The sequence below is a fragment of the Ipomoea nil genome, unplaced genomic scaffold, assembly GCF_001879475.1.
Source record: "Ipomoea nil cultivar Tokyo-kokei standard unplaced genomic scaffold, Asagao_1.1 scaffold2036, whole genome shotgun sequence".
NCBI classification, from domain to species: domain Eukaryota; kingdom Viridiplantae; phylum Streptophyta; class Magnoliopsida; order Solanales; family Convolvulaceae; genus Ipomoea; species Ipomoea nil.
In genome coordinates, this window is record NW_017618464.1 from 6,587,305 (window position 1) to 6,610,427 (window position 23,123).

The 23,123-nt window shown below is 35.7% G+C and overlaps 4 protein-coding genes and 1 long non-coding RNA gene across 11 annotated transcripts; 3 read left to right on the forward strand and 2 right to left on the reverse strand.

The window, feature by feature from the left end:
- The first annotated feature begins 848 nt into the window (after nucleotides 1–848).
- On the forward strand, nucleotides 849–1,295 carry LOC109147881. The gene is made up of 2 exons (XR_002048719.1): nucleotides 849–1,163; nucleotides 1,222–1,295. It is a non-coding gene; the product is annotated as an uncharacterized LOC109147881 (long non-coding RNA).
- Nucleotides 1,296–4,042: 2,747 nt separating this feature from the next.
- Nucleotides 4,043–6,999, reverse strand: LOC109147866 (protein FAR1-RELATED SEQUENCE 5-like). Its single transcript, XM_019295524.1, has 5 exons — nucleotides 6,966–6,999; nucleotides 6,012–6,610; nucleotides 5,539–5,747; nucleotides 4,838–5,150; nucleotides 4,043–4,738 (listed from the first exon to the last, which is right to left on the reverse strand). The coding sequence occupies exons 1-5, from the start codon at nucleotides 6,997–6,999 to the stop codon at nucleotides 4,043–4,045; spliced, it is 1,851 nt and encodes a 616-aa protein (XP_019151069.1).
- A 763-nt stretch (nucleotides 7,000–7,762) lies between these two features.
- LOC109147711 (uncharacterized protein HI_0077) lies at nucleotides 7,763–9,590 on the forward strand. The gene is made up of 4 exons (XM_019295354.1): nucleotides 7,763–8,012; nucleotides 8,249–8,368; nucleotides 8,640–8,870; nucleotides 9,089–9,590. The coding sequence occupies exons 1-4, from the start codon at nucleotides 7,830–7,832 to the stop codon at nucleotides 9,458–9,460; spliced, it is 906 nt and encodes a 301-aa protein (XP_019150899.1). The 5' UTR covers nucleotides 7,763–7,829; the 3' UTR covers nucleotides 9,461–9,590.
- A 759-nt stretch (nucleotides 9,591–10,349) lies between these two features.
- LOC109147715 (bark storage protein A-like) lies at nucleotides 10,350–12,633 on the reverse strand. 2 transcript variants are annotated; one of them, XM_019295358.1, is made up of 5 exons: nucleotides 12,256–12,633; nucleotides 11,288–11,511; nucleotides 11,012–11,200; nucleotides 10,748–10,931; nucleotides 10,350–10,675 (listed from the first exon to the last, which is right to left on the reverse strand). In XM_019295358.1, exons 1-5 carry the CDS (start codon nucleotides 12,491–12,493, stop codon nucleotides 10,545–10,547), a joined length of 966 nt encoding a protein of 321 aa, XP_019150903.1. In that variant the 5' UTR covers nucleotides 12,494–12,633; the 3' UTR covers nucleotides 10,350–10,544. The 2 variants fall into 2 exon arrangements, with proteins under 2 accessions (XP_019150903.1, XP_019150902.1); XM_019295357.1 differs by having other exon boundaries at nucleotides 10,752–10,931; nucleotides 12,256–12,619.
- A 2,425-nt stretch (nucleotides 12,634–15,058) lies between these two features.
- Nucleotides 15,059–22,127, forward strand: LOC109147647 (ATP-dependent DNA helicase Q-like 3). Of its 6 annotated transcripts, none has more exons than XM_019295256.1 (20): nucleotides 15,059–15,176; nucleotides 15,571–15,733; nucleotides 16,053–16,160; nucleotides 16,282–16,289; nucleotides 16,375–16,458; nucleotides 17,084–17,224; nucleotides 17,373–17,407; nucleotides 17,656–17,739; nucleotides 18,206–18,294; nucleotides 18,565–18,717; nucleotides 18,802–18,898; nucleotides 19,113–19,116; nucleotides 19,207–19,356; nucleotides 19,452–19,541; nucleotides 19,614–19,679; nucleotides 19,768–19,901; nucleotides 20,052–20,143; nucleotides 20,250–20,392; nucleotides 21,366–21,472; nucleotides 21,556–22,127. In XM_019295256.1, the coding sequence occupies exons 2-20, from the start codon at nucleotides 15,583–15,585 to the stop codon at nucleotides 21,983–21,985; spliced, it is 2,166 nt and encodes a 721-aa protein (XP_019150801.1). In that variant the 5' UTR covers nucleotides 15,059–15,176; nucleotides 15,571–15,582; the 3' UTR covers nucleotides 21,986–22,127. The 6 variants fall into 6 exon arrangements, with proteins under 6 accessions (XP_019150801.1, XP_019150796.1, XP_019150798.1 ...); XM_019295251.1 differs by having other exon boundaries at nucleotides 15,060–15,180; XM_019295253.1 differs by having other exon boundaries at nucleotides 15,062–15,176; nucleotides 20,265–20,392.
- Nucleotides 22,128–23,123: the final 996 nt, after the last annotated feature.

Sequence of the window (23,123 nt, forward strand, 5' to 3'; positions counted from 1 at the left end):
TTGGTCCTAGACTTATAGTGGCACGGACAATTTTAGTCCTTTTTAAAAAAATCAGACAATTTGTGGACACTCTTATTATGACGAGGACAATTTTGGTCCTCCGTCTAAATTTCCGTTAGATGGCATGTTAAATAGGGGGTAATTTCGTCTTATCAAGTGTCCTTCATTCTTTCCCTTTTTATTCCCTTTTTATTCCCGGAGCGTAAGAGTCAATTCTTCGTCGGAGCATAATTGTTTGATTCATAACGATGGCCTCGAAGCTTCTAGCCGCCGTTTTCCGCCGCTCGTTTGATAAACCCTACGCCATTCTCCGTCCTTTTTCGACCTCTGCTGCTGCGGCGGCGGGAGTAGAGCCCTATGAGGAAGAAACAGCTGGAGTCACCATGAAAGGAGTGAAGATCTCCGGAAGACCTCTCTACCTGGATATGCAGGTCACTTCTCCGGTGGATCCGCGTGTGCTTGACGCCATGCTCCCTTATTATCTCTCGCGATTCGGGAACCCTCACTCTCGGACTCACCTCTACGGCTGGGAATCGGACCAGGCCGTCGAGACCGCCCGGGCGCAAGTTGCGACCCTAATTAACCCTTCTCCGAAGGAGATTATCTTCACTTCCGTCATCTGCAGCAAGAGGGCTTCGATGTTACTTACCTTCCCGTTGAACCCGACGGGCTTATTAACCTAGACAAGCTCAGGGCGGCGATTCGGCCCGACACAGGCCTGGTTTCGGTCATGATGGTGAATAATGAGATTGGGGTTATTCAACCCGTTGAGGAAATCGGAAAAATTTGCAAAGAATTCAATGTGCCTTTCCATACCGATGCGGCCCAAGCTTTAGGGAAGATTCCAATCGAGATTGATAGAGCGGTGGGGCTTACTGTGCACCAAGTCGAGAAATTGAGGGAAATGAGCCCCCTTTATGAGATGGTTAAGGAGGGTATTGACATTAAGAGTATCGAATGGACACAACACTGAATGGTTGCATTCTTTGGGCATTTTCTGCTACTGACAATGATTAACCAGAGATGAACACGCTAGGTGAGGTTGCAGATCAGGCATAGAGACTGCAAGCAATCAAGGTTTTGTCCAAGAATGCGCCCATTACATGCTTCTTTATGTTTTGTTCTGCAGGATAAATATTGCAAGTGAATTGGTATTTATATATGTTGAGATTGTATGTCTCTGATATTTGTACCCTCTCCCTTGCCATACAGATGGAAAAGCATACATTGGCAGTCCCATAATTCAGCTGTGTTGATATTGATTGATGTTTTAAGATTTTGGGTGTGCAGATTTTGGTATGTATTTGCTAATTTATATATTGGTTAGCAATTTTCTTGCCCACATTCACAAACTTGAATCGAAATCCATTCACCATTCACCAGGATTGCTTCTTCAATCTGCCTCTTCGCTCGTCAATCTCGAATGAAGAACAGAACCACATTGCCGTATTAAAATGGAGGACGTAAGCTGAAAAGACGAATGTACCCCCTATCTAACGGGCCATCTAACAGAAATTTAGACGGAGGACCAAAATTGTCCTCGTCATAATAAGAGTGTCCACAAATTGTCTGATTTTTTTAAAAAGGACTAAAATTGTCCGTGCCACTATAAGTCTAGGACCAAAAATGTCTTTTACTCATTAATTTATTTACCTATTTATCAAAATTTTTTGTTCATGTAGTGAAACTCTGTTTATCTTTGATGATTTCTCAATGACAAGAGGAGATTTCCACACCCTCCGAAGCGGTGAAATTTTTAACACATTCATAGATGTATGGGCGTTGAGGCTTACACTCCTCAACACAAAACGGGCGTTGGGGAAGCCAAAGTGCATCTATTTTAGCACGTTGGTACATGTAAGTTAATAACAACAATTTTTACTCTGCTCACTTTTGAATCTCCTGTTAAACCATTCTGTATTTTATGTCATGTAAATATGTATTTTATATTTGTGATTATGAATTTTCTATTGTGAGTTTATAAAGATACATTTTTGATATTATGAACTTTCTGATGTGAGATTATGTATTTTCTGTGTGAAATTATGAATTTTCCCATATGGCATTATGAATTTTCTATTTGTGAGTTATGAAATTACAACTTTGATATTATGAATTTTCAGTTCTGTGGTTATGTATTTTCTTTGTAATATTATGGATTTTAAGTATTTTCTGTGTGTGATTATGAATTTTCTCATATCATATTATGAATTTTCTATTGTGAGTTTATGAAGTTACATTTTTGATATTATGAACTTTCTAATGTGAGATTATGAATTTTCCCATATGGCATTATGAATTTTCTATTGTGAGTTATGAAATTACAACTTTGATATTATGAATTTTCTGTTTTGTTGTTATGTATTTTCTTTGTAATATTATGGATTTTATGTTATGATATCATGAATTACGTATGACTGCCATTACATATTGCACAACTTATCATTGATACGTATTTTTTTCCCCTTAGCTTCAACTCGACCCATCTGAACAGTGGATGAAGAATCTTCCGCTTCAAAAGCGGAAGGATAATTTCAATGAGCGATTACAGTATGAGATTTCAAAATTTGAAAATCTTGATGTCAATGATGCTGATTTGGTAATTTATAATTACCCACCTTCAACATTTATTCATTAATTACATATTTCTTCTCTATTCTAACTACTTCTTTTGATGTTAGCTATTTTTCCCCGTGCTTCGACACGAACACTACTTTGTTGTCTGCATCAACACCATCTCAAAAAGTGTTGAAATCATTGACAACAAGATGTTGCCGAAAGGTGTTACTGAAGCTGACAAGTATGAAGATTGCCCAAATCTACTGGTAACTTAACCTTAAACTTGACCTTTCAAACGTTTGTTATACATTTCATGTGAATCATAATCACACTAGTTTCATTTTTGTCCAGATGAATGCTTTGAAAGAGTACTTGACTGCAGAAAAATCCCCCCTACTCCGTAAGATACAAAACCTTCCTGTATCATACTTGGCCATTCCTTGGAAGGAGCTTGACAATGTCATTGATTGTGCCATATATGTCATGCGACACATGGAGTCCTACAAGGGGAATGTTCAAGATTGGGACAGTGGATTCAAGATAGGCACCCATGTAAACGTAAGAGTATAAGATATATTAATTTCAACTTAGATTTGCTTCTTTTTTTTTTTGTTTTGTTTTTTAACATCTTTTTATTTTTTTTTTGAAGGCTGACTTCATTTGGGAGCTTAGAGCTAAATACGCATCAAACATTATCACATGGGGTAGGAACACTGAAAGATTGCGAGTTATGAAGGCAGCCAAGGATCTCTCAAAGAAGAAGTGAAACTATACCGCTTTTTGGTGTTTGAATATGTTGTGAACATGAAGCAAATCTTGACTGTTGATATTTTGTAATGTGCACAGATATTTTGCACCTATGAATACACAATCTATTGCTGGTAAATGAAAGTTCATAAACTGGCAAAAGGAAAATTCATAATCTGACACATAATTCTCATAAAATCTGAATAGCATAAAATACATAAGCACATACTCTAAATTCATAATCACATATAGGAAAATTCATAATCACATAAAGGAAGATTCATAATCAGATAAAGGAAGATTCATAATCTGAGACATAGAGGAAAATTCATAATCACATAGAGGAAAATTCATAAACTGGTAAGGGAAAGTTCATAAACTGGTAAATGAAAGTTCATAAACTGGCAACGGAAAATTCATAATCTGGCACATAATTCTCATAAAATCTGAATAGCATAAAATACATAAGCACATACTCTAAATTCATAATCACATATAGGAAAATTCATAATCACATAAAGGAAAATTCATAATCAGATAAAGGAAGATTCATAATCTGAGACAGAGGAAAATTTATAATCACATAGAGGAAAATTCATAAACTGGTAAAGGAAAGTTCATAAACTGGTAAATGAAAGTTCATAAACTGGCAAAGGAAAATTCATAATCTGACACATAATTCTCAACCTATATCTAAAAATCATAAAATTCATAAGTACATACTGTTAACATGATCTCAGTCTATAGCTACATCGTGGTCTACATTCTTATTAAAATGAACAAATTGTGAACCCCCGGTGCTTGGATGTACAAGATATCCATCACGAGCAATCTCTGAAATATTTTCCAAGACCAATGATTGGACAGAGCCCTTTGTAATTGAAGCAAGCTTGTTTGCAGCGCTCTTTCTTCCCCTTGCTGCATTGTACTTCTTCTCAATAACACTACTACTCCTTTTATTTCTCACACCTTTACCCCTCCGGCTTGAGGGGTCTTGGACAATACCACTTGACGAAGACACAGCACCCTCCTCAGTGTTCACATCCCCAATCTCAGCTTCAATGTTTTTCCTTGCATTCTCAACGGCTTCATCACATAATTGTCTAGCAACACTGTTATCTTGGCTAGAAACAATAAGCCTTTGAAATTTCCTACTAATCTCAACAGCCCAAATTGAAGAAGGGACACCACCATTATAAAACACAGATGCAATGTCCACGTTTGTACGCTCAACAGCCTTTTTAGTCCATCTTTTTAGAATGTATTTATCGGGAATACTGGAAACACAGTGCACATGAAGTATACGTAAGCAGTGGCAGCAAAGTATTCCCAATTCTGAAAACAGCTTGCAACTACAACATATATCCAAATTGATTGCCTTAAAGGTTACTTCATGCCTTATGATATCTATGTCTGGTCGCCACACGTGATACTTGCACATACAACCATCGTTCAACACCATTTCTTGATAACAAGAGCTACCTTTCATAAATTGTTCCTCGAACAAAAAATATATCTCAATTGTATAAACCTCTCTAGCATGTGAAAGGAGTTTCACATGATCCAACATCATGGCGGGTACTCCTTGAGAACACCGGAAATCCTCGCCATTTTCCTTACTTCTCCATTCAGATATAACACTCACAAATGATGAATAAAAATCACATAAACCAGCAGTCTTGGACAGCCTCCTAGAAATTGCATGATTTGTGCTTTCACTCCTTTGCGAAGATAAAATACCCCCGGAGAAATAATCCTTGTTGAACGCTGGACACCACTTCTCCCTACAGTCATAAAGCTTCTCCAGCCATGTATTCTTATGACAATTATATTTTGTAACCATCCTGAAAAGGTTAAAACACATGTTTATTACTCATATTCTGAAAATTCATAATCTCATATTACAAAGTTCATAATCATGTAACAGAAAATACATAATGACATAACAGAAAATACATAATTGAATACTGTGAATTCATAATCTCATATTACAAAGTTCATAAATCATATAACAGAAAATACATAATGACATAACAGAAAATACATAATGACATAACAGGAAATCCAGAATTGTATAACTGTGAATTCATAATCTCATATTAGAAAATTCATAAATCATATAACAGAAAATACATAATGACATAACAGAAAATCCATAATGACATAACAGAAAATCCATAATGACATGACAGAAAATTCAGAATTATATAATGTAAATTCATAATAACATACCTTGTCCAGTAAACCTCAAATTCAGCTTCAGTCTCGGTGTATTTCAACACACAATTAAACATATCCAGAAAATCCTTATGATTCCTCAATGCCTTAATATGCTTCTTCGAATTCTCACCAATATGCCATATGCAAAGACGGTGGCGTGATGTAGGAAACACCATGGAAATGCCAGCAGCCATAGCTGAACATTGATCCGTCATGATAGTCTGTGGACACTTGCCATCCATGGATCTTAAAAACGCTCTAAACAACCACGCAAATGACTCTATCCTCTCATTCATCAAAAAACCACAACCAAACATTACATTCATGCAATGATGGTTCATCCCTACAAAAGGACCACAAATCATATCATATTTGTTAGTGCGGTATGTTGTATCATGCACTAACAGATCACCAAACACCTCATAATCCCTTCTCATTTGACCATCCCTCCAAAAAAAACTACACAATCTTCCATCCAAATCAACTTCGAAATCAAAAAAGAAATCAGCCTCATTAGATTGCCTCCTCCTGAATATCTCAACCAAAGAATTTGAATCCGATCCATCCAAACACTTCAAACTCACAAAAGCCATCGAATTGTAAGCATCGCGGTTGGTAAAGCCAACCAATGGAGAGCCCCCTGACTGATGTTTCAAAAACCTCATACCATCCGCCAATGCAACACCACTACTCTTCATGTCTTTTAAATATTCAAGCTGATTGTTTCCCACTCTTCTATGCGACCGAAGCAGATGACTCTTGCCAAATGAACATAACTCGTGATTGTGCTCTTTCAAGTGTTTTGTAACTGTCCACATCCCATCACCCCCCACATCAAACTGAACAAATGCACCACATCCAGTCCTCATATCAATCTTTGAATAAAGCTTAACACCACTGTTTGGTTTCTGCTTATACCCAGCCTTAGCACAGAAGAACCTCTTCATCTGAATTGACTTAGTAGATGCCTTATAACGTTGTTGGCCTTTCCTCACACTAAAACCAACTCTGTATGCATATCCATTATATAACTCAAAAGCTTCGTCAACATTTCTTACTACAACACCCACCAAGTCTTCATCAACTGCAATTGCAACAAAAATATAACCACACCTATACCAACTACTAAACTATGAATGTGGATTTCACCTATAATGAATGTAATATGCTACACTATAGAATTCATAATCTCATGTGAGAACATTCATAATCACAAAGAATAAAATTCATAACATCATATAAGAAAGTTCATAACAAAAACCGGATATCAATAACATTTGTGACATTATGAGCATTCAAAGTTGCATAGATACTCATGGCATTAAATGCATAACCTCATAACATAAAATTCATAACCTCATATGGAAAATTCATAATAACATAACGGAAAATTCATAACCTCAAACTGTAAATTCATAACGTGAACAGATTATTAATACCAATCACAACATTCAATTTGCATATAATCACCATGAATCAGTACCTACACCTACAAGAAACAACATTCATGATACACCAACTAATAAAAAGAACCTGGACTTGAAGACGAGCCATCAATGTCAATGTTTAACTCTGCTTGATCATTGCTTATTGAATCACCAACACAATCTTCATTCACTGAGTATATGCAAGCAGTGTAACACACCAGTTAATATGTTATGGACATATTACTATTACATTATGAATATTCATATCACATGCATGAACAGAGTATCAAAATTCATAACTCTGTAACAGAAAATACATAATTGCATTTTGTAAAATTCATAACAGAAACATGGAACTAATACACATTTACGGCCATTATGAACATTCAAACTGCATAGATACTGAACAAATATCAATAAAAATAACTAAATCTTCAACAATCCATGATCTCATAAATCAAACGAAATCAAACGCATAAAATCAAACGCAACCTGGAATCGCAGAAATCATATCGGTTGAATCTTCTCCTCGAACCATCGTCTCCTCCATCACGAATAGGAAAGAATCGCGAATGTCGGATCACAATTGCCTTCAGCGATTTGCGAATAGGAAATAATCAAACGCAAAGAGTTGTCTGATCATAACTGCCTTCCTAACGCCGTTAATAGAACAGTGTTTTTTTTTTTTTTTTTTTTTTTTAAACGACGCCAAAAACGACGTCGTTTGGAAGCGTGTTCACCAAGCATGGTGAGCACGTTTCCACGGCATAATTTGCCCCAAATTTTGGGCTTTGAAGAAAAAATGGTCCGTAATAAAATTTCCCCCGCCAATTTCCAACTTTTCCCGAAAAGAGTAGTCACTAGTGAGAGGGAGAGATGAGCGGAGGAGAGGAAACACTGGTTGAAGCGGCGTTGCGGGTTCTGAACACGGCTGACCCGGTGGAGAAGGCCAGTCTCGGCGATGACGTCGCTAACAGGTGGCTCCAAGGTCTCATTTCCCGCCCATATCATCCTTCCCTAGATCTCCCTGTACCTGACCGCCCCGCCAGGCTCACTAATGTAAGTCTTCTTCTTTGCCTTCCAACTGTTCGACGAAGTGCACCACTGAATAATATGCATTTGCACCCACCCACACATATTTTCTCACATACGCTCTTTCTTCAGAAAAAAATAAAAAAAAAATATCAGTCAGGTTTTTATCAGCTCAATGGCAATGCAATACTGCAATAGTGTAATGATTTTCGCCTTTTCGGGCTTCCTGAATGCATGATCATTTTCGTGCCCATGATGAACAGGTGAAGCTGGTGTCACCAAGTCTGATGCCGAAGCTCGGGAAAGCTGGAAGCTTGCAGAGTAGACAGGCCATTGTTCACAGTCTTGTTCACACTGAAAGCTGGGCTATCGACTTGTCTTGGGTATATCTTCTTCTTCTTCTTCTTCTTCTTTTGATAATTTTTTTCATTAGATTTGCAAAGTCTATTTTGTTAATTGAGTGGACCCAGGGGGCGAGGAGATTTGTCTGTTATGTGATACAAAGTTACTAATTTTTGTTAATGAGCAGAGAATTCTGTCAAGTAAGGTTATCATCTAAATTGAGTATTATGAATTTGAGTTGCTATCAGAGGTGAATGCTATTTTCAATGGTTTGTCTGTTTCTTGTTTTGTGATACATAAGTTGTGTTGTAGGATATAATTGCTCGTTTTGGTAAGCAAGAGTCCATGCCAAGAGAATTTTTCACGGATTTTGTTAAGGTGGCACAAGATGAAGGCAGGCATTTTTCCATGCTTGCTGCGCGGCTTAAGGAGCTAGGCTCTTTCTATGGAGCATTACCTGCTCATGATGGTCTCTGGGATTCCGCCATGGCTACCTCCAAGGATTTGTTGGCACGCTTGGCCATTGAGCATTGTGTTCATGAGGTCCGCTCCTAATTACTCTTGCCTTATAGTTTTGAAAAAATTTTGGTTTTCACCTTTTTGGAGCATCTTGATTGTGAGATTGGAATGTTTACTGCAGAAATAGAAAAAAAGATCAAATTTGCTATGTTTAACAATGTTCAATCATACCATCTTGCTCTATTTTAAATATCTTTGGTTGCACATAGTATACAAGAACTCAATTATTTTGAACTCTACAGGCTAGGGGACTGGATGTGATGCCAACAACCATCTCACGCTTCCGTAATGGAGGTGATAACGAGACGGCTGATTTGTTGGAAACCGTGGTTTATCCAGAAGAGATAACCCACTGCGCTGCCGGGGTGAAATGGTTCAAGTATCTATGCTTGAGGTCAAGAAATCGGAATTCGGGCGATGACCTCCTCTTGTCACAAGTTGCTGCAGAGGATGATGATGATGACGATGAAGTGGTTCAGAAATTTCATGATACTGTGAAGGCACATTTCAGAGGGCCATTGAAGCCTCCTTTTAATGCAGCTGCCAGAAAGGCTGCAGGGTTTGGGCCTCAATGGTATGAACCTCTTGCAGTGAAAGATGTCTCTGGGCAGTGAAGTTTTTCATATTTGAACACCAATCTATTTCTTTTTGTTACGGTTTTACTACATTGAAGAACTTCAAACAATTTTAGAGAACCTCATATCTTATAATATGATAATAATCTAATCCAGTCTTGATTAGGCCCATTCAGTAGTAACATTCTTTTTTTCTTTGTGACAAAGAAAACTCGCAATCGGCAAATTATATCGTGCACCACGCCGCACATAGCAATGTGTGCCCAGGCACAAAACGCGCGCTGACGTCATGCTGACTTCACCCCGTTCATCTAAACAGATCAAACCTCATTATGCGTATTCAGTAAAATTTTATGTGTATTGTGTTACGAGTTTACGTGTATTCAGTTAAGAGTTTGTGTATTATGTTAACCAAACCCCATTATGTGTATTCAATTAAAAGTTTATGTGTATTGTGTTATGAATTTATGTGAATTCAGTTAAGAGTTTATGTGTATTATGTTAAGAGTTTATGTGTATTATGTATTATGTTAGATTATGTGTATTTTGTTATGAGTTTATGTGTATTCTGTTATGAGTTTATGTACATTCGAAACAAAGGATTTTTTTTTTTTTTTTACAACTTAACAAAACGACGTCGTTTTGGGAGGCGCGGGGCGCACATTGCTATGCGCGCCCTGGTGCACGGTATAACGATTGCTCGCAGTCATTATCATGCACTGAGTAAATCCCGCCTTGTGATTTTAGCCAGCAAAGGTCACAAAAAGGCAAATCAGCTTAGGTTAGATTGACTGGCTCAAATTAAGAAAGTCAATAGGTCGCTTCTGTTGGGAGTGAACTTGTAACACATTTCTATTTTATTGCATAAGGATGTTTGCTTGTTACATAAGACTTATTTTCTTTGATTTATGAAAAAACATGCAAATGCTACTAGAAGGTGTATTTTGAGTGAGACTCATATTGTGACCTTACTTAGCAAATAATCACAAGGTGATAAATCAGCTTAGGAGCTGATCGGCTCCAACCAAAAACGCTAATAAACTGCTGTCATTGGAAGTCACCTTACCACACATAAGTCTAATTTCCAGCAGTTGTATCTGGTGGTAGTGACTTCACAAATTGATTAACCACATTGGCAGTATTTAGAGCTGCTAGAGGTCCGAACAAGCCAATCACGTTCTGTCCCCTCTGAGCTCCGGCCAAGTCCGACAATCCACGAATAACTATCACCGGAAAACCACTCGACACGGTCGTCTGCACAAACACCGCCACAAAATCAGTGATTCTCACGCCACAACGTAACGATGATGTTAAGAAGATTCATACTTGCCTCTACAACAGCCGCGCTCTCCATGTCAACTGATGAAATCCCAAAAGTTTGAAAGAGGAACTCCCTGTAAGCTGCATTGTCAATGAAAATGTTGGACGTTGATCCCTTAAGCCCAACGAGAAGCTTAGGCTGCTGCGAAAGGCACAGGCTGGAATTCACGCATCGCTCCAACTTCACCCCCTGCAACAAATTAAAGAGCGAAGATCAGATCAGAATCCCTCTCTGTAAACAACTGAGGATTCGATGTAAGAAAGCAATACCGGTAAGTTTGAAGCTAATCGAAGCCAATGCTTGGAAGTATTAAACCAAATAGTTCTCTGAGCATTACTCGGATTTTGTTCAGTGTTATATCCGATTCGACCTAATCGGTTACTTCCTCCCTCCGGTACATTATACCTCTCGATTTCTAATACAGCGGCGTCACTTGCAGGAAGTGTTGAATTAGGGTTCTGTTCACAGAGGAGATCGATGAGTTTGGAGAAGAAAACAAACGAGTGTTGAAGGTTGCAGAAACAGTAGAGCATTAATTTAATTACCAGCCAGTCCCAAAGACCTGTCTGAACCAATTGCCGCGGGATGGTGACATCGCCGATCGACAAGGAACCGTTGGCGTTTCCGGCTATGCCGAAATGCACAACTCCTGTTACGTCAAACAGATCCAGCATTTGCTGTGTTGCAGCTGCAGCATTCACCATTCCAATGCCGCATTTCACGTAAATTACTTTCTTTCCTTCTACTTTCCCAGCCCGAAATCTCCTGCCTGTTTGCAACCATATTATAGGTTGCATTCAACATAAATAATAAATATGCAATCTAAGTATCACTTTAGACTTTTATTATAGTATTACAGATTAGTATCTGTCCATACATACTTTCCTAACCTACTCGAACACAAAAAATCATATCACACTGGGATTCAGACTTGTGACTTCCCATTTGGGAGAGCTACAAGCTACTTGGCTAAACAAATGTGTTTATAGCAATACTTTTGGAAGAGCTGATCCCGGACTCAAATGAGTTAGCCTCACTTTTATTTCTGGACTGTTTATGCAACCATGTTACACAATGGGCCTAGGCGAATTACCTCCTAAGCGGCCGCTTAGGCGTCTAACTCTGCCGACTAGGCCGAGTTAACTGGTTTAACTTTTCATAAATATTATAAAGTTTGTTTATTTTCAACCGTTAGATCTACTAGATCAATGATTTAGATTTGTCTACAACTACATGTTCTTACTTGATTATGGACCTATATATATGACATACACCGACACACATGCACTAATTTTTTTTATAATAATTAGCCGCCTAGGTGTTAGGCCTACTCTACTGCTCAACTGGCGCCTACTGCAACCATGATCTCAAGTGACTTCCCCTATCAGGTAGTGAGCGGGGATTTCATTATGTACTCTTGAATCAGGGAAGACTTTTATGATCATATATTTCCTGATCGACCTCACAAGCTGCTGCTATTAGTGCAGTATGAAAAAAAAATGTAAAAGTAAACCTGATAAGTCCACATAAGGGTGGGTTGGGTGAGGCTTGAAGGAGTTGGTTGAGAAGAAAGCATTCTCTTCTGGAGGATATACTGTGATGAGACCAAGATAAGGGCCTTCTTCATTCAGCTCCTTTACAATAGACCTCAAACTTTTATTTGGAATTGCAGACACTGCAGTGAACAGTAGCACCAAGATGGAAGCTAGAGTAAGTGGAAGATGAAGAGTGTAGTGGTTATGGGCTGCCATGTTTTTGCCTCTCTGGATGTTTTCCTGGGGGGATGGGTTTGGGCATTAAGATAGGGGCTTCACTGCATTATTATTATTATTATTATTATTATTATTATTATTATTTAAAGTCTAGCTTGTGGACCAACCATTGATTATTGTGGGATCATTTTTATTTAAAAAACATTAATGAATAATTAATGAACAAATTTCAATCTCAGCCTGATACAAAGTACTAATTTCCTTCAAATATACATGGTTAGTCAAAGATGTCAGCGAGCTTAATGGATGTTATTGCTTGACGAAGGAGATCCATGAGAATTGGAGAAAGGGAGAGGCAAAATTGTTTGTTAGAGAGTGAGAGTGACATTTTCAGATTAAACTATTTGTTTTGTTGTGACTACTAGTCTTAGATACCCTATTTTTTGTTTTTGTTTTTGCTTGTTTGTTTTGTAAGCATGAACCTTGAATGAAATTAATAAAATTCAATTTCATTCTAACGTCTTGGACCAACTTTTTTGGCTAATAAATTTACTTGAATCTATAAACTAACAAGGTTTTGGTGAGTCTAAATTATTAACTCTATAAGAATTATTTATTGACTTTCTCAATTTGAGCCATTTAACTATGAACAATTTAAATTGATTTATTTCATTGTAATTATTTGTTAGTTAAGGTCACAAAAATAAATATCACACAATGTGCACATTCATTAAGTAGTTGTCAACTTTCTCGTAAGTCGTAACACAAAGGAAGTATTAACCTAGCTTGATAACTTTTTGGATATTAAGGTATTGTATATATTGGTGGAAAGAATAGGATAATGCATGGCCCCAACTACAATGTAGACGTGAAAATTTTGACATCATTATATGAGCTAACAATAGCGGGTCACGTCTTAATTGAGTTCAACTTACACAAATTAATTTAGATCATTTTTTTTTTGTTGCAGTAAAATTTGTTTACAATACTTATTATATTCATTAACTGTTTAACTAAAAATCTTGTAATTTAACAATTAAAATTAATACAATCGATCAAGAAAATGTATTTATCATACTATTTAATTTGTTCGAATCCCATATGAATACTATTGGACACATGAGAGCCTGTGCGAAGGGTTTGATACTTTGATTGAGAGACTCTTGACAGTAATCTAACTCGTGACATTATAGTATAAAATTTATGTTCCACGCACCCACACGATCTCCCATCTAGAGCCCACATACATATACACATGTGTGTTGTGATAATATCATTATTAGCATATAATGAACAATAAGACCATGGCTACTTTGTGACTAAGTTTACTTTGCGGTTATATATGTTATGAATGTCAATTTATTGTGTGGAGAAAAGTTTTCCCTCACTTTACACACAACTACAAGAGAATGTGGATTTCATCTTCATATATCAACAACATACATGTTCCATGCGGCAAGAATCTGGAATTATTTGGATAACTCGTGATTTATCTCTTTCATGAATTTTAGACGAGTTCACGAGGTCCATGAAATAGTCTAGCGAAGATCAGAACCCGAGTTATAAAAAAATATACATGTATCAACATTACTGTAGTGACATTTAGCAACACCATCAAAAGAGTTGTTTCTTTAGTGTAATTTATCTCTCTTGTGTGGTTCGTATATAGAGTGAAATTTACCCAAGGCTTTCCTCATCATCCAAAAGAGAGAGTTGTCTCTTGATGAATTGGACCAAGATCAACTAGATTAATCTTATATTGTGGTATGTAAATATTTGTACTATATGTAAAATTATGATTTTTAACAATATTTTTACCTTCGATGCTATTATGTCAACATTTTTTTTTTTAAATATCATATGACAAAAAATACCCTATATTTTACTCTATTTTTTTTTCTTTTTTTTTTCTTTTATAAAAATGTATCAACTGATGACATTTTGTTATCATGTTGCGTGCTAAGTAAAATTGTTCCTTTTGCATTATAAGTTATACGGAGTACTTTTTTATTAAGTAGCAACAATGATGTCATCAAATTATAAGGTGCTTAGCAATAGTGTCAGACTATAAGGTGCTTAACAATAACACTGAGTACGTATTTACAAAAAATAAAAATTACATGGAGTACGTATTTACAAAAAATAAAAATTCACTTCTCTTGCAAATCAAATGGGGGTTGTCGAGCTGATTCTACTACTTTTGGCGCGGTGATTACTTCATGTTCGGGTGGCTTTCTTGCTGCTATCTCGGACCCTCTTAGACCAGTTTTCGAGCCTTATCTTGCTGAAACTCTGGCCATTAAAGAAGTCCTTTCTTGACTTAAGGATCAAGATTGGCGAAAAGTGTATCCGATCATATTGTCAACAAGTGTATCTCCTTTTCAAGGGTCTCTTCGTAAAATTCGTTTGTTGATCAGCAAATGTACTTAAGAGAGCAATCGGATACCATTGGACCACAAGGTACTTGGTATTGTATTCTCTCTTTGATTAATTGATTTGGTTTCTTTCAAAAAAAAAAAAAAAAAAAAAAAAAAAAAAACCGGGGCTGTCGAGCTGTAAGTATATTTTTGAGTTCCCACATTACCCCTACTTAACAACGTGATTACAGACCGTGTTCCAACATTTCGATCCCCTAACTGCCCTTGTCAACAATCCTACTCATCTCCGTTTTCCCGGCAAAACCCTCTCCCTCGACACTTCGAGTTGGCTTCATCATCAAGCCGTAGGTCATTCTCAGCAATAATTTTTATCGCTTTCCGCTGCTATAATTAACCTCGTGCATTTGATGATTGTAATCTCCAAGAGTTTATCATTTCAATTTAATTTTCGGATTTTAAATTCAATTTATCGTCTTATTTTCCATGATTAATTCGATTTGCTTCTCCAATTTCTGCCTTTTCCCCTCCCATTTCATTCGCACGCGTGTATAAATGTATAATGTGTTACAATTTAACGGCAGGGAAAGGCTGATTACTTTACAAAATTGACTTGTTATTGGGTAGGTAATTGAAAATTTTGAAGTTTGGATTAGAGGAATCTATTTGATAGAGTTCCAGCACTGCAGGTTAGAGAAAAATTAGATTTTAATTTCGCATAAAAACTTATTTTCTGTGTAGTTGGTGGGTAAAATGAAGAAATCAACATTGCCACTGAAAAACATATGTGGACCTGAGAAGAAGTCCATTGGGAAGGAAGCTTTGGTGAAGCTATTGAGATGGCATTTTGGGTATGCCAACTTCCGGGGGAAGCAATTAGAAGCTATTGAAGCTGTTTTATCAGGTTTTTTCCTTTCAAATTACTCATAGTGTAATCTATCTCATAGTGTCAAGGATGTAGCTATTATGGTTTTTTGACTGCTAACTAGTAGGTTTGTACATCAAATTTCCTTTATTTTATTATTTTCCAGGTCCGAAGGACTGTCCAGTTTTTTTTTTTTTGTTTTTTTTTTCTTCTGAAAATACATATAAGATTTGAGGAATTGGATTCTGAAACAAAGTTCTTTTAGATAAAGTAAATGGGCATGTTCTTTGTACATCATATGCACATTTTTTAACCTCTTCCTTTCCTTGACTATTGGCTTGTTTTTATGATAATGCAGGAAGGGATTGTTTTTGCTTAATGCCTACCGGTGGGGGAAAATCAATGTGCTACCAGATTCCTGCTCTTGCAAAGCCTGGGATTGTACTTGTTGTTAGCCCTTTAATAGGTGATTTCCTTGACCCTATTTTGATTTCATATCATGAAGGAACACAAGCTACAGGTTTTTTTGTGTTGGCTTGCAAATGATAGGGACATGACAGCTTTTATTGGTCTACGATTTGTTTCAGCTCTCATGGTGAGCGCCCAAGATAAATATTCCTTACTTTTTATCTGTATTTTTTTTTCCTGTTGTTTTATATACATCTTTTTCCATTAACTAGGAGAATCAAGTTTCGGCATTGAAAGAAAAAGGAATTTCAGCTGAGTTTCTCTCATCAACTCAGACTTCTCAAGTAAAAACTAAGGTAAATTCTAGCCATGAGACAGCATTTGGTTGTAACCTCATATGTAAACTAGTACAGAGCTCAGCTTAATATTTACGCAATTAAGGTAAGTCATAAGTGGTTGATGCCATTTTTTAGGATACGGTACTCATATGGTAGATGACTTATTTGGCACTTTTTTTTTTTTTTTTTTCTCTAGAGAATGGATGACATTTAAAAGTTCTCAACTAGCAGATAATGACTTGTAGGCGTTATTAGACCAAATTTTGTTAAGCTCAAGTGTGTTTTTATCAGTGCATGAAATGAGAGATTTCGAAGAATCTCTCTCTATCTCTCTCTCTCTCTGTAGAGGTGTAAGCCTGTAAGGGTTGTTTTATGAAGAGGTCTGAATAAGTTGTCTTTTGCCTTTATTTTGTATTCTAGTTCTAGGTATAGTTACAAGAATTTGCACCACTTAGAGCAGTTTATGAATCAACCAATATACGTAGTTGTTATTTTTCTAGTTGGTGCTTAATTTTGAAAACACCAAATATAGGAGAGATACATCATTCATTAAAGTTTTACATGTTTTCTGAAAAATGTAATGTAGTAGCATTGGCTCTGGGAACACTAACTTTTAAGAACTAAATTTTTCTTTAAATGTTAGATATACGAGGACATTGAATCTGTGAAGCCGAAACTGAGGTTATTGTATGTGACACCAGAACTAATTGATACGGTTGGATTCATGTCAAGACTGGTGAAAATTCACTCAAGAGGATTGTTAAATCTTATTGCTATTGATGAGGTACTGAAACCCCCCAATGATCTTCCATAACTATGACGAGTTAGACGACTAGATTGTATTAACACTTCCATGTTGAGTGCTCAATTATTTTCTTTGATAAATAAGTTGAATAATCAAGCATTTTATGTTTTGTCCAAAAACAAATTAGGCACATTGCATCTCTTCATGGGGCCATGATTTCAGGTATCTTTATAATTTTATACATCTGTTTTAATATTTTGGTAAACATCTTTTAGTTATGTTTTCAACAAGAAACTCTTATATAGTCTGTGGTCTATGCGTTGGTGAACTTTTATTCTGCTTTTATGTCTTGTTGATTCATGCTTTTCCTATCTGCTTTATTTGCCACTTTCATTTTGATTAGTTTTATTTGGTTGTGATTTATCCTGATTCTTGATTCCTTTAATCTCATCATTTTGCACATAACTTAGGCCTAGCTACCGGAAGCTTTCTTCCTTGAGGAGCCGCCTACCAAACATACCAGTGTTGGCTTTGACAGCAACTGCTGCTCCTAAGTGAGCTTCTCTCTTCTTCTCATATAGAAATTGTACATGACAATCTCATTTTCTTTTAAATCTTCTGAAATAATCTTTCCATTACTTTGACATCATTTTCCCATTAGAAGAGAGATTCTCTTCATAAGGTGTAAGAAAGAGTGGTTCTAGCAGAAGATATGCCCCAGAAGTGATTTGTAAACAAATTTTGCCACAAGTGTCCTGCAACATATTGTATATTAGTTAGATATTAATAATATTGCCTGAGAGCTCACATGTAATTTGTGTACATATTGATTTGTTGAGAAGAGACATACTGTTCAGAAGGTTATGCACAAGCATTTTAGTGTTAATCAAATTGCTAGAAAGTTTAGCAGATATTGGTGGGAAGGGGTTTTTCTAACATGTGATCCTTGTTACTAACTGCAGCTTTTGCAACAAGAATTGTGTGATGATAGTTATCGATATTTTGGTATTTTTCCTGCAGAGTTCAGAAAGATATAATAGGATCGCTGTCCTTGCAGAGCCCTCTAGTTCTGAAGTCATCTTTCAACCGCCCAAATATCTATTATGAAGGTCAGATCTAAGCAGCCTGATTGGTTCTTTTATTTATTTTGTGTTATTTCTGGTGTATGCCAGATTGATATTTAAATAATGAAGCCCCAGAGCAATCAGACCTTCTATCCTTCTTAATATCATGATGAAGTCATGAAGAATTTTGTACCACTCTGCAGTATAATGAGTGTGCTCCTGTATAATTCATCAAACTTACTTTTATCAATTTTTGTAGCCTGGTGTTATTGGACTTACATGGCTTATTAAGTCTCTTCATGACGATTAATGCAGTTAGATATAAAGATCTTTTGGATGATCCATATGCTGATGTGTGTAATCTACTTAAATCTTGCGGAAATGTCTGTGCAATTGTTTACTGCCTCGAACGTACTACTTGTGATGATCTTGCCAGCCATCTGACCACATATGGCATTTCTTGTGCTGGTGATGGATTATTTGATTTGATATTCTTTGAAGTTTTGTTTTCTTGATGCATTTCCCTTATATGTTTTGCTTCTGCATTTTCAGCATATCATGCTGGCTTAAATAATAAATTGCGGACCTCTGTCTTGGATGATTGGATTTCCTCCAAAACACAAGTAGTTGTGGCAACAGTGGCTTTTGGGTATGGCTTCCCTTATATTATTTCTTTCCTTTTGGGGAATTTATAAGAGAGAGAAGTTAGCTAAATTATTGCTGACAGCCATCTTAGGATAAAAATTTGCTAATAATGTTTGGCATGAAATTCTCATATGTTTTTTTTTTTCTTGGTTTTGTAATTATATTTGATTCGTATTGGAGTCAATTTGAGGCATGCATCACTGCTGATTTTGCTGCAGGATGGTATGCATCTAACACTTCAGAATATGTGGGTTCAATGGGATTTTATTAGCACTACATATGAACATACTCTGTTTTGCAAAATATTTGTAGGGCATAGACCGAAAGGATGTCAGAGTTGTTTGCCACTTCAATACTCCTAAGTCAATGGAAGCTTTCTATCAGGAATCAGGTAGAGCTGGTCGTGATCAATTGCCCTCCAGAAGTGTCTTGTATTATGGAGTGGATGACCGTCGAAAAATGGTCGGTCTAACTTTACTCTGTTACTGATTTCTCCTTTCTTTGATTCTGAATGTTATTATGCCATTTTAGTAGAAACCTCTTTTTATACATTGCAGGAATTTATTTTAAGCAATTCTGAAAGAAAGAAACAGTCTTCAAGTTTACTAGATGGTTCCTCAAAGAAGGCACTTGATAACTTCAGACAGGTTATTCTCAAACTCTCTGATTGACTTTAACACAATCCACTGCCCTGACTTTTTTAAGGTTGCTGCATTCAGATGGTTGAGTATTGTGAAGAATCTGGTTGTCGCCGAAAAAAGATACTTGAGAGCTTTGGGGAGATGGTATATCTGTGTTATTTATACTCTCGTCTTATATTTACCTGCTAGTTTTGTTTTGTAATCTCATTGTATTTAGTGCCTTGGAAACTAGGTATCTGCATCTTTATGTGAAAAATCATGTGATGCTTGCAAACAGCCCAATATTGTTGCTAAAAACTTGGAGGAGCTTAAAACTGCTGCCGCATTTCGCCAACGAAATGGATCTTCACGGATATTTATAACCAGGTAGCTTCTTTTGCAGAATTTTTCAAAGGACTTTAGATGTCCAACTTCTTACATAGCTTGGCATGGATAAGCTAATGAGTCAAACCTCGACTTCACTGGCTAGAAAATGAGAGTTGACTTGCTTTCGTTAATGCATTCATTGTTCTATAGCTTATCAAACTTCAAGGATGGAGACTACTCTGAGTTCTGGAATCATGATGATGAGGCAAACGGGTCAGAAGAAGATATATCTGATTCAGACGGTACAATTATGAGCAAAACTCATCCTTGCATGCATTAATATGCATCATCCATGTAGGTAGAACTTTTAAATGCTTCATATTTTCCAGCATCTTATCTGAATCACAGATTGCATGAATACAGAAGCTCTTGATGCTGCAAAGAATGTAGCATCAACAGGAAGATCGACAAAATTAAGAATTCAAGACAAAATTGATATGCTGCAACGGGCAGAAGAGAAATATTATCAGAACAAAAATCCTGAGAAGCAGGTATTTTCCTAATTTATTAGTTTTGGTACACCTAAGAATGGAGTGATGAACAGATACTGCAATGTAATAAAGTCAGTAGTACTCAAAAAAATAATGGAGATTGAGCACGGGCTTACATTGCTAGATTATATGGTTGGTAACAGGATAACAATGTAGAGACATAGCCACATAGGTGTGTGCCACTGACTAGGATGTTCGATATCATTATTATTATTATTATTATTATTATTATATATATATATATATATATATATATATATATATATATAGGTTCATAATCAGGTGAGAACCATGCCCTAGGTGAGAACCTGTGGACAAATCCAAACCATTGATTTAGTAGATCTAAAGGTTGAAAATAAACAAAACTTTGTAATATTTATGAAAATTACCCCGCTAATTTTAAAAATTTGTAATATTTATGCAAATGACCCCGCTCATATTTTACTTGATTTCTCATCCATCAGATCTGGCAGATCAATGGTTTGGATGTGTCCACAAGTTCTCATCTGATTAGGATTATATATATATATATATATATATATATATATATATATAGTACTTGTCCTTTTTTGTGTATACTTTTGACAACAATAGGTTTTTATCCAAGACCTATTGTTGTCAAAAGTATACACAAAAAAGGACAAGTACTATATATATATATATATATATATATATATATATATATATATATATATATATATATATATATATATATACCATTAATGGCAAATAGTCCTTGGATAAAAACCTATTGTTGTCAAAAGTATACACAAAAAAGGACAAGTACTAGTTATCAGTTATCCAACTTCTGATGACCTCTGTCTGTTTTATCACCTGCAAATGAATTTTGCTTGAGACCTAACTTAGAGATTGAGTTTTGCTTGGCCTCTTGCTCTTCCGCAGTTGTGTAATTGATGTTGATTGAATAACACATGATTGCACATAAATTATTTGTTTTTCTTTGTGCGCATAGGTAAATAAACTTGACAAAAATGCAATACCCGAAACATTAAGAGAGACTGGCAGACAAAGATTGTTAAACACATTAAAACAAAACGAGAAGCGGTTCTCTGATTTAAGGTATGCAATATCTTCCCCCCTCTACTCTTCCACAACTCCTTAGCCTGAAAGGGGTTATATTCTCACTGGATTCCCGTTTGCAGGATGAGCTTCGAAGATTCTGCCTCGATTCTTGAAAATGAATGTTACAAGAAGTACAGTAAAAGCGGGAAGTCCTTTTATTTATCTCAAATGGCAAGTACAGTAAGGTGGCTCTCAACAGTAGACCCAACCGAACTAACAAATAAGCTCGGCTGTGCTCCTGATCCTCCCAAGGATCTACAACAACCTTCAGAATCACTGACTTCATCAATCACATTATCAGCAGGACAGAATAACGAGAAAACCAACAGCGTTGTTTTAGAAACAGAAGCAGCAGCTGAAAACGTCTCCCCTGCTACAACATTGCCACCAATCCCATCTTTCTCCGAGTATATTAACAGTAGAAAAGTGAAGAGCCACCATGAATCCAAATCAAAAAAGCGTTCACCTGATATGTCCCAAAAGAATATACAGAAGAAAATGCGATCTTAATTTAGTGCCTTTTTTTTTTAACCTCCTGTATTTGGCTGCAACTGGCAATGTTTGCAATATGATTGCTTAGAATTTGTTTCCTAGTTATTTTGTTCTTAATGTAACCTGTCATTCATTTTGAAAGTCCTCATGTCCTTCTCCATGCCATTTTTTATTTTTCTTTTAACTATAAATATTATTCTTCTAACTACCTTCTTTTCAAGATTTGATAAGAGAACAGTTAATTGTAACCATAAAGTTAGAGTTAAAAATTAAAAATTTATGAATTTGTTACGGCACCATACTGAAGAAAGTTGCTCCATAAAAAATTAAGAGTAACTTCAATCAAGTTGGTTAGCATGTTGGTTTGGGGTGTGGTTACAAGTGAAACTCTCAATGAGAGTGGTTTATTGGTGTTTTTAATTTGAATTATATGCAACCTGGACTGGCTTGGTTTACTTCATTGTGGTTTTTGCTAGTTAGGATCCCAATGCATATCTTCACGTAGTAGTTTTAAGTATCCTTGATCGCCCAAATCTATACTATAATTAAAAACAAAATCATATTTACTTGATTTTCTGCCCAAACAATAGTAATAGTAAAGGAAAATAAAAAATGAATGGAAATAAAAAAAAAAAAATGGAACATAAATTTTTCACAATAATATTTTACATCATCAATTAAAACGGAATGGAAATTAGGTAAATTGGTAAAAAAAATGAATATTAATAATTGACTGAAAATTAAAAATAGAAAAGGAACAATCAAATTTATACAAATGTTTTACATTATTATTATTATTATTATTATTATTATTATTATTATTTACAATTACTTAAATATCTAAAATTTAAAATAAATTTAAAATTTTAATATAAAATACTAATATTAGGCTAATATTTTTGGCGCATCGCGCATTAAAAAAAATACTAGTAATTATATAAAAGAGAATATAAATTAAATTATTATAATATATTATATATTATATATTCTATCTGTTCAAAAGTGGAACTAATGTGAATGATGGAACAATCATTAATATGAATGAAAATAATGTTAAGACTGCTGATGCGCAGTCTATCTCGTTCAACAATTTGTACGTAAATAGTTTGTAAATATATTACCATTATCAATTAAACTATAGCAATCGAAAAAATAT

Bases quoted from the DNA above. Each gene is read 5' to 3' on its own strand.
- LOC109147715 (XM_019295357.1), bottom strand. From the start codon at position 12,493: ATGGCAGCCCATAACCACTACACTCTTCATCTTCCACTTACTCTAGCT. The intron at 10,932-11,011 runs GTATTGCTTTCT...AATTTGTTGCAG, and splicing joins GATTAGCTTCAAACTTACCG to GGGGTGAAGTTGGAGCGATG. The intron at 10,676-10,751 runs GCAAGTATGAAT...GTGTTTGTGCAG, and splicing joins AGAGCGCGGCTGTTGTAGAG to ACGACCGTGTCGAGTGGTTT.
- LOC109147647 (XM_019295256.1), top strand. From the start codon at position 15,583: ATGAAGAAATCAACATTGCCACTGAAAAACATATGTGGACCTGAGAAG. The intron at 15,734-16,052 runs GTTTTTTCCTTT...ATGATAATGCAG, and splicing joins TATTGAAGCTGTTTTATCAG to GAAGGGATTGTTTTTGCTTA. The intron at 17,225-17,372 runs GTACTGAAACCC...AAAACAAATTAG, and splicing joins ATCTTATTGCTATTGATGAG to GCACATTGCATCTCTTCATG.
- LOC109147711 (XM_019295354.1), top strand. From the start codon at position 7,830: ATGAGCGGAGGAGAGGAAACACTGGTTGAAGCGGCGTTGCGGGTTCTG. The intron at 8,013-8,248 runs GTAAGTCTTCTT...CATGATGAACAG, and splicing joins GCCCCGCCAGGCTCACTAAT to GTGAAGCTGGTGTCACCAAG. The intron at 8,871-9,088 runs GTCCGCTCCTAA...TGAACTCTACAG, and splicing joins TTGAGCATTGTGTTCATGAG to GCTAGGGGACTGGATGTGAT.
- LOC109147866 (XM_019295524.1), bottom strand. From the start codon at position 6,999: ATGGTGATTATATGCAAATTGAATGTTGTGATTG. The intron at 5,748-6,011 runs GTTGATTTGGAT...AAGTGTCCACAG, and splicing joins ATTTCTTTTTTGATTTCGAA to ACTATCATGACGGATCAATG. The intron at 5,151-5,538 runs GTATGTTATTAT...TAACCTTTTCAG, and splicing joins TTTGAGGTTTACTGGACAAG to GATGGTTACAAAATATAATT.